General features: G+C 33.4%; 1 protein-coding gene across 1 annotated transcript; it reads right to left on the reverse strand.

The window, feature by feature from the left end:
• Window positions 1-3665: 3665 nt before the first annotated feature.
• On the reverse strand, window positions 3666-10075 carry LOC109220558 (malate dehydrogenase). Its single transcript, XM_019385018.1, has 7 exons — window positions 9791-10075; window positions 6452-6610; window positions 6175-6350; window positions 5347-5624; window positions 5123-5258; window positions 4889-5000; window positions 3666-4093 (listed from the first exon to the last, which is right to left on the reverse strand). The coding sequence occupies exons 1-7, from the start codon at window positions 9831-9833 to the stop codon at window positions 3999-4001; spliced, it is 999 nt and encodes a 332-aa protein (XP_019240563.1). The 5' UTR covers window positions 9834-10075; the 3' UTR covers window positions 3666-3998.
• Between the last annotated feature and the right edge of the window lie 249 nt (window positions 10076-10324).

Below are 10324 nucleotides of genomic sequence, written 5' to 3' on the forward strand. Positions count from 1 at the left end.
ATAAATTATCAAAAAATTATATTAGCTACAAGTAACTTTGCGACATATTAACGATAAAGTTCATAGCTAATTCCAGTTCTTTTTTATAGTGATAATTTTACTATTATCCACAAAACCATGTTTAAATTTTCATGGAATCAGTTATAAATGAATCTTGAAATTGGAAAAAATAAATGCAACTAAACTTGGTCCCTAATTTTCCAACACTAGGTGAAGTCCTACGTTGTTCTTAGTCTTTTGGTTTGTCTTGTTCTTCAAAAACTATTTATGATTTCGACTACTCTTTCAATGAAACTGTACTACTCCCTCCTGCCTCCGTTTACTTTTACTTGGCATGTATATTAAAAATAGATTTTCATTTTTACTTGTCACTTTACGCATATTAAGAGAACACAAAGTTTTTTTTCCTGTTATACCCACAGTATTTATTACTCATTTCAAATCATTTTCTCAAATCCAATGAAATATGCATCAATTAATATGAGTATCACGATAAATTATGCACTTCATTTATTATTTCTTAAGAGACGTAAAAAGTCAAAACGTGCCAAGTAAAAGTGAACGGGAGGGAGTATATATATAGTTATCATACTTAGTCAATTGGAGCAAGTAATGAGCTCAAAATGATGGGATTGGCTAAGCTATTGTCGTGGTGGGAATTAAGCCACATTATTAGAGAAGAAATTAGAATTAATGGACTTGGTGAGAATTAAACACTTATAATTTTTTAATGCAAGGTAGGATTTTTAGCTAGCTGATATTGTAGTTATCAAATGCGATTTTTTAGAAACTACACAAATTTTTTTAAAAGAAAAGTAATTTTATTAATTAATTGTGAGTACGATTCTGTTTGTTCTCATGATTCTTCTCTCTAGGTTATTTTTCGTGATTCAAGGGCTGAATCGGTGTACTTTTCGAACGTAGGATAGGCGGACCTCCTTGGATGATGTATTTGATCAACATGAAAGGCGAGCATTGTGTGGATTTTCTTGAAGTATTTGATGATCAAGAAGCTCAAAAATCTATATTTGACAATGTCATAGAAATAATATGACTCGACTTGCACTAAAAACCGAATTTTAAAAGTTAAGAAAAGGAAAATTTGACAATGTCATAGATAGAAATTACATGTTCTAATATGATACAAAAGGAATAAAAAAAAATGAAAAGGGACTCTCATAAAAGCATTAGCAGCCTTGTTCAAATTCTTAATGCCTTGAGGAACACTTCGTAAGTTTAAAATCGTATTTTATCATGATTTTTTGAAATAGAAATTCACTGAATTTGGTCCTTAAATTCTTGCATTTTCTTGTTAACATCTCTACGTTACCCACCCACCTTTTTCTATTTCCTTTTTTGTCCTCTTTCCATAATTCTCCCAACTTGATTTTTTGCAATCATTTCCTTTTTGCTAACATAATTCTGCGTTTGGTTTCATTTCCAAGGATTTGACTCCTCTCCATTTCTTATTATCTCCATTTCCCAAGTTCTTACTTGGATAAGAGACACATATATCATTTGAAAATCAATGGTCTAGATTGAATTATCTAAAACAAGGCACTAATCATGGTTAAAATAATAGATATTCCATATATAATTTACAGAAATTTTGATACTCCCTCCTACGAACTCCAAACGCCAAAATTTATCCTGAATATTTTTTACCACCATATCAATCCCTTTAAAAAATTTAAGTTGCAATCTGCCATACTAAATTTACCTTTTTATTCCACAATTTTCTTTTCGTTATTCTGGAGTTCACTATCCTCTTAAAAAAACCATTTGAGATAATTATTTAAGAACTCAATCTAATTTTAACTAAAAAATTAGCTTTAGTCATGGTAGAACCATGTATTAGAGAGTTTTGAATTGTGACTAGTATCTTACTTTCTCCTTTTAAACGGTAGATTTTTGATCAGATCTCAAATTTAAGGATGTTTCTCAATTCTTTGTACCAATAAACATTAGGAAAAATTTGATGAATAGTACTACGAAAGAATACGCTGCTAGAATTGGTTGGAACATGAGAAAGTAGTTGAGAAGAGGGATAAAGGCATGTAGGAGAAAGAAATTGAAGATGACGTGAATTTGAATGTTTTGAGAACTATGTGGATATCGAAAATTTTAATTGCTTAAAACTTAATTCTTGTTGATTTACTATAGTACTCAGATCTTGTATATTAGAATAAAGTGCTAAGATAATAAATAATAAAAACTTAGTACCTAGAATTATGGGATTACCAAATCTTTCGAGAGCAAATATATAGAATATATGTGTTGTCTAATCATGGTTAAGGCTTATCTTAGCTAATTAAATCTAAACCATTAATTTATAAATGTGACATGTGTCTTCCATCCAAGTAATTTAAAATGACTTTCATTACATTGACTCACTTTATTGTTTTCTCATCTTCCCTTCTATATGCATAACAATCTAAGAAGGCGTTTGCATATATAAATTATAATTTTTTTTTTAAAAAAAAGTAGTATTTGGAGTGAAGTAGAAAATGGTAACTAGAATTTAAAATCATGTTTGGACATGCATTTCACTTGAAAAATGTTGCAATATTGTGAGTGGGGAAAAAGTTTTTCCGTGTTATGAAATACTTGATTATGGTGGATGTCCATAACTCCTAAGGGAGTAACACCCACTACTCTTCTCCATCAACCTCCCACTACTTCTTACCATTATGGATGTAACTCCCACACCTCCATGATCTTCCCCCATGTTCTCAATAGTTAATACCATGTTTATGGCATCCCTTTGTATTACCTATATCATCCTATAAATAGAGGGTTTGGCATCACATTGTACACACTTGAATACATAGAAGAAATAAGATTCTCTCGTCTCTTCCTCTCTACATTGTTGTCTATTTTATTGTTCTATATTGTTACTTTGAGCTAAGTTTCGTAACATTCCGAAAATTTTGAAAAACTCATTTTCGAAAAAAATTTCAAAAACTTACAAAATTTATTAGACAAACACATTATTTTTTAAAAAATTAAAAAAAAAAAGGAGAAAATAGTTATGGACAAACGGGTTATAAATATCCAAAATTTGTTCCCCATAGTTTTTTTAGGAACATTAGTTTGTCTAATCGTAAGAAATTGTGTATCCTACATAATTTCGAAGAAGAAGAAGGGATGTCCTTTTTTTTTTCCAACCAGTTTCATGGGATATCTGCTATATCTAGCCAAACCCTCATCGCCTTTGAACTATTGATTTATGTCATTGGAAATAACCAATTAGATTTACGACGAAATCTAGATATCGATGACTGATCCAATTTGAGTACCTCGATTGTGTCGAACTTCTCATTTTTGGAATAGTTACGGAATCTCCATGAAAAGGATCAAACCTTATTCCATGGTATTTACATGAGGTTCCTCACGAAAATTACAATGTATATATAAAGGGAAATTTGGCTAGTCATTCCACTACCCAACCCCTAATAATCACCAGACATCAAAATAAAGGGAAATTTGGCTGAAAATAGAAGGTTAACTCCGTAAAACAAGATAGCAGTTAGATCCCTAAAACAAGATAAGCTAAAACCAAGAATAGAGAGCATCTGGAAAAATGATGAGCAAGTGGAGTGGACAACATGCTAATCTAAGGTAGAGGTGGAAGCATATTCCAAGCAGCCACAAGCAACGATGGATACTCGCAGATTTTTTATGAAAAATGATGCGCAAAAGCAACAACAACAACAACATCAACCCAGTAATCATCCCACTTCAGAGACAAGATGTGCAAAAACAATAACACAGAAAATATCATCTCAGGGACAACACAAGATGCTAATTATTCATGAAAATATCAGTTCTATTTCAAAACATGGACATAAAAATAGAGTACAATTAAAGAGTAAACAACTGACGACGCAGCATCCCATTATCACTTTCCTCAAGAATCAACAATGGCCTTATTCAAAACTGAAGCCACTTCTATTATCACCATATGTTGAAAAGGCAATTTAGGAAATGTTGGCAATTTAGGTAAGGCAGGAATATGCCAATGCTTTTTCCTCGGATAGTTCCTCAGCTGTAGCGTCCAACTTCTTTCTTGAGAACTCATCAATTGAAAGACCTGGACGCACGAATAACAAATAAAATACTTTAAGGCCCTGCCGACAGGCAACTCATACAAATTTATAGCACCACCAAGGGAACAAAATACTCCTACATAGATGTTATCTAAAGAGAAAAAAGGAGAGCTATAAGCCAATAAGGAACCTTCAGACCAAGGTTTAACACCAACAAAGAAAAAGAAACTAATAAAAGAAAAGGAAGACAGATTTCTCATGAATACTATATGTCAAAACATCAAAAAGAAGGCAAATCAAATACAGAAGGAAACAGCTCAGTTACATTAAAAAACAGATAAGTGATATCTGAATTGCAAAATTCAACTTCCACTATATTGAGAGCAAAAAATTTCAGAAAAATCATTAGGTAACATCTAAAACTAAAACTTCAGACAAGGTTGGCATTTTTTATTAAGCCATGCCAATAAATGGCTTTTTTATGAAAATTATTAAGCCATATAGACAAATAGCTTTTTTATGAAAACCAGTAAGGCAAATTAACGTCCAATTTTGTAATATTTTCCCCAGAAGCCCCTTCCACAAACATGTTGTGACAATCATTGAGGCTAAAGATGGCTAACACAAGGAATCCGAATCCCATAATCCTACACCATGATTTATGACTCTGCTTAATTCACTTTCCCCACCAATCCCAAACTAACAATTTGGCTGACTAATTGTAGTTAAAGAGAGAAACTGCTGAAAACGACAACATAATAGGAGCCCAACATGACATAGTGTAATACTTAGTTGAATCAACGACAATATCTGCATGCAACTTAATGCTTTTCACTAACCTTGAACAATAGACCATTCTCCATTTTTGCATGTAACTGGGAAGGAATAAATAAGCCCAGCTGGGACATTGTATGACCCATCAGAGTAAACACCCATAGAAACCCAAGTTCCCTGCAACATTTGGTTAGAGAAAGAAATGAGACAAGTACTACTTTCGAGTTAAATCTACCAAATATCTGCACAAATAATTCCTTTATTTTATATACAACAAGGCCCCAAGTTAAAAAATCTACCTCTGGAGTTCCAAGGACCCAATCACGTATGTGATCACAAGCAGAACTAGCAGCGGAAAGGGCGCTAGAAAGCTTTCTAGCCTTGATAATGGCAGCACCCCTCTGCTGTACAGTAGAAATGAACTCACCATTCAACCTAAATAAAAGGAATACAATTATCAGTTAATACACAAGCTGGGAAAAAAGTGCTAATCAGTTCACAACAAGTCACTGATTCATTATACCATGCATCATCAGCCACAAGTTCACGGACTGGCTTATCTCCAGCTGGTGTTGCAACTGTTGCATGGTTGACATCAGGGTACTGTGATGATGAGTGGTTTCCCCAGATGATGACATTTTTAACATCGCTCACTTGAACATTCAGTCTCTCTGAGATTTGGCCTAGGGCCCTGTTATGGTCCAACCTTGTGAGACAGGAAATGTTCTTCTCAGGAATGGATGGTGCATATTCTTTCAAGATCAATGCATTTGTATTGGCAGGGTTAGCAACGACCAACACCTGGAAGAGACAAAAGGGAAAAGTTTTAATACCTCAAATGGAATGAAGTTGCACAACATACACATGGAAAATCCTGAAACCAGTTCATCAATGCATCCATTGACACAAACAGAAGGCAATAAAAACAGTCATTATGCAGCAGAATGGACTTATGAAAGTAACACACAAGATGAAAATCACAATCCTGTTCCATACATATTCTGATTACTTGCTCGGAAACTTTCATCAACAACATACGACATTAAGTTGACAATAAGCATCATGTAACTACTACTCTCACTGACTTAGGTGATCTATTCAGCTAAGTTTTCTGAAAGTTTCATCAACAACATAAGACATTAAGTTGGCAATAAGCACCACGTAACTATTCTCACTGACTTAGGTGATCTATTCAGCCAATTGATCAATTACTCCCACAGTCAAATAGAAGAATAATCTGATTCAATAGCTAGAAATATATCATGCAATGCTGAACACTGGGTGCAATTTATAAAAAAGAAAAGTTAGCATACAAGACAATCTAAACACAGATCTATAAACTTTGCCCGACCTTGCAGTTGGGAGCTGCATGCTTCTCCAAAGCAGAAGCCTGGGACTTGTAAATAGAAACATTCTTGGACATCACATCTTTTCTCTCCATGCCTTCTTTCCTGGGGAAACCTCCAACCATGACCGCAACGTTAACACCAGTGCATGCTTCAACAGCATCAGTTGTGGCAACAACACCTGACACATACATAGCAAAACATACCACTTAGCCCATGTTTATTTCCGACAAAGTAATAAAACGGCAAAACATTAAAGTTACACGAAGCAAGGGCACCAACCCTTAAGAAGAGGGAAGGCAGCATCCACTAATTCCATCTTCACTCCATTCAATGCCTCTGCAGCAGGTGGAATATCCAACATGTGGAGAATTACAGGCTGATCTGCACCCAACATCACTCCCCTGGCAATCATTGGAACCAAAGCATATCCAATTTGTCCTAAAAAACAGAAACAAACACTATCCCGTTAACATAACATTCCAATCAACTCCATATTTTGGAACGACAAAAAACTTTAAAAAAATTGCAACTTTAGAAAAGACAGTCTTAAATCCTTGAAAATAGATTTTGGGAAAGTACCTAACTAGCCAATTTACATACTTATCTAACACATGAGATGCTTTTCCAAACCATGAATCCATAAATTTGCATGACATAATATTATTACATGTTGGTTTTCCATTTCTGAATCATAAGCATAACAGACACATCAACTCAATCATGCTCCATCAATAACAACTACACCTCAATCTTAAACTAGTTGGGCATGGTGTTAAGAATAGTGAAACCATTTCGTTTCATTTAGACCTGCTTATTGAAATAATTGAGAGTTTCGGAATCTACCAAGTTCTCGGAAAAACAAAATCATAGTGAATTAAATTAGCAGAATTTCTGATCATCAGAATTATAGGCAAAAACTAGAATACAGGCTTATCTTTAAAATATAATTAACATCACCAGTAAACACAGTTAAGACCAAGTGGTGAAACAACAAATGTGTCACCTCAAGGAAATGAATCAACTACAGTAAACAAAGTAATACTCCCCCTGCTCCTTTTTACTTGTCCAATATGCATTTTGCACACCCCTTAAGAAAATATTAATTAAGTATTTATTTTACTAGATTACCCTAATTAATCTCTATTAATACTATACTTTTAAATCTCCATTCTAGCAACAGAAGCAATGATTTGAAACCATATGTTTCAACTTGAATCTTAGTAATTGGAGCCACAATGTTTGAAATATTAATACTATCCCATTGCTTTTTACTTGTCTAGTATACTAAGAATAGATTTTTTTTTTTTTACTTGTCCACTTCAGCAAATCAAGAGAGACTAATTTGTACTCAATTTTACCCTTATCATTAAGTAACTATTTCCCAAGCCATTTCCCCAACTTATTTGTAGTTGCAATGGGCAACTACAACCAATGTTTTAAAAGGCGGGGGCGTGAGGCGAGGCGTAAGCGCTGAGACATTGGGCGTAAGTCCCACGGATCTTTTAAATTTTACTAATGTCAAGAATATTAAGATAGTATTAAATAAAAAATAATTATAAAAATTACATTAAAATCATTTATTTAAAATATTTATAAATTATAATTCAACTATGAGTAATACGAAAAGTATGACATATATCATAATATGCAAATTAGGTGCAACGTTGTTACAACTCAAACATCAAAAGTTATGTATTCGATGCGAAATCTTATATGTCTCTTAAGGAGTAATGAATCTTGAAAGAATTTCGATATTATAATTTGATATTTTTTTAAACATACTTCTTTTATTTAAAATGCTTTCTATTTGAAAGAGAATTTATATAAAAATATAATTCACAATTTAAATATGATTCTCTAGCATCATTTATTTTTAAGTTTCAACAAGTTAATAAGTTAAACATAATTCACCATACTATACCATGATACCTAATTATTTGTAAATAGTTACTACCTAATACTGAGCTATTAAATTAATAAGTATTGTATCTCGTAAACGTGAAAAAATAATATTTAGAAAAATAATTATAAAAAAATTATGGACTATTATATAATAAAGACATAACAAAAGTTAATAAATAAATACTTTTAAATAAAAGACTTATTTAAAATTTACTATCATAGCAGATTTAGTGGATAACATGCAATAATTTTTATTGTAATTATGACATAAAATATTCTCAACTTAATGATTTATGATTAAGAAAAAAGTAATTTTGAACAGTCAACGATTTATTAAAAATTTCGAGGATTTACAAGGTTAGTCGCACACAATTACATAAAGTTCTATTAGGCGAGCCCAGTACGCCGGGCGTTCGGCGTGTCCTGGGCGTAAGCCCCGGCGCCCGAGGCGTAAGTCTCACAGAACTAAGCCCCACACATAAGCCCAGGGGCGTTTTACAAGCGCTCCGTCCCAGGGCGAGCCCCGGGTGAGTCCCAATTCTGCCTTTTAAAACAGAGACTACAACAACTTCCCATTTTGGCTCCAGTATATAAATTGTTTTTCACTCAGGATATTGGTTCTACGGGAGTACTAAGTGATGGGACGGCCACTTAGAGGCCACAACAAAACTATCATAGGGTAGCCGCCTCCACTAGCTAAAATAGAAACATATTCTCAAAATAGCAATAGTCTCTAGGTGAACCCCTTCCTGACCGACCAGGCTGAATCGCGCACCACTTGGGATGGGAATGACTCAACCCACATGCATCATAGTACTCCATAGAATAGAATGAATATCTAGAGTAAAAGTAATTTATATAGTAAAGACAAGATACTACTCCATAGTATTGTTGCGCCAGCTTGGGAAATCGAAGCTGCTGTAGTTGCCCATTGCAATCAATATGCTTTGGAAAACTAAATTTCACACCCATCACTTCAGTAAGTTTTGAGATAGTTACTTGTTAAGGGTAAAAATGGAAAAAAATTAATTCTCTTTTAATTTGCTAGGTCGGACAAGTAAAAGGAAAAATCTATTATTAACATACTGGACAAGTAAAAAGGAGAGGAGGGAATATTAATGTTAAAACATTCTGGCTCCAATTACTAGTTGGCTTCAATTACTAAGTTCAAATTGAAACTCTTAATTTCAAATCATTGCTTCTGTTAATATAAATGAATTATAAAAGTGAGAGCATTAATTTAAATTACTTATAACATTCATAAGGATAATTCAGATAAAGAAACTTAAATAATATTTTCTTAAAGGGAGCGCAAAATACATACTACACAAGTGAAAACGAGTTGCAGGGTTACTTTGTTTGATGTTGTTTGATTCATTTCCTTGAGGGAGTCAAATTTGACTATTTTATTTGACGCTGTGTACAATTTTCCATTTTAGATGACTCAAAGTTGACTCCTATTGGAACGGGTGGAGTATTAACTTCACATCACATACAGGAAAACATAGTCACAAATAAATTAACGAAGGATCAAAAAGATCAAGTGTTAAATCAAAAGCAACAACAGTAAACAAGTAGATCTCTGATTAAATCCGATAAGCATCAACACTAAATATAAATCGAACTACCAAGTCAAAATGAAGTAAAACAGCAACAGATCTGAGCCATAAAAACAAAAAGAAAACAAAACATAAGCTTTAAAATCAGATCAAATACCGGCGGCACCGGTAACGAGAACGCGAACTGGATCTTTAGCCATTTTGTAGAAGATCTAGAAGTTTCCGATGAGCGATGAAAACTATGATCAGAGCTGGGAATGAGAGCGTGAAGGGAAGTGAGAGTGCAAGGAGATATTTATTAGCATGAGAGACCGGTCCATATGACGCCGTTAGGAACCTGACGACGACGTTTCGATGTGTTTTTGAAGATAGCCTCGGGTTGTGAGATTTTGTTTGGGGGGAGGTGGGGTCCACTAGAATCCGCCGTGGGTTGTGCAATATGATGGAAAATATTCTCTCTTTTTTTAATTTTAATTTTTAATAAATATAAATAGAAAGGAATAGATATTGAAATTATGATGATTCTAAGTTGACACTTTGACATCTGTTTTAGCTAGCGTTTGGTCATAGATTCCCAAATTTATTTTAAAAATTTTGATTTGGGTGAAGTTTGGTTTGAAGATGAAATATATTTGGACATCAGTTTTCAATACATATTTCACTTTTTTTAAAAAAAAAAAAACATGAAACA

The sequence above is a fragment of the Nicotiana attenuata genome, unplaced genomic scaffold, assembly GCF_001879085.1.
Source record: "Nicotiana attenuata strain UT unplaced genomic scaffold, NIATTr2, whole genome shotgun sequence".
NCBI classification, from domain to species: Eukaryota; Viridiplantae; Streptophyta; class Magnoliopsida; order Solanales; family Solanaceae; genus Nicotiana; species Nicotiana attenuata.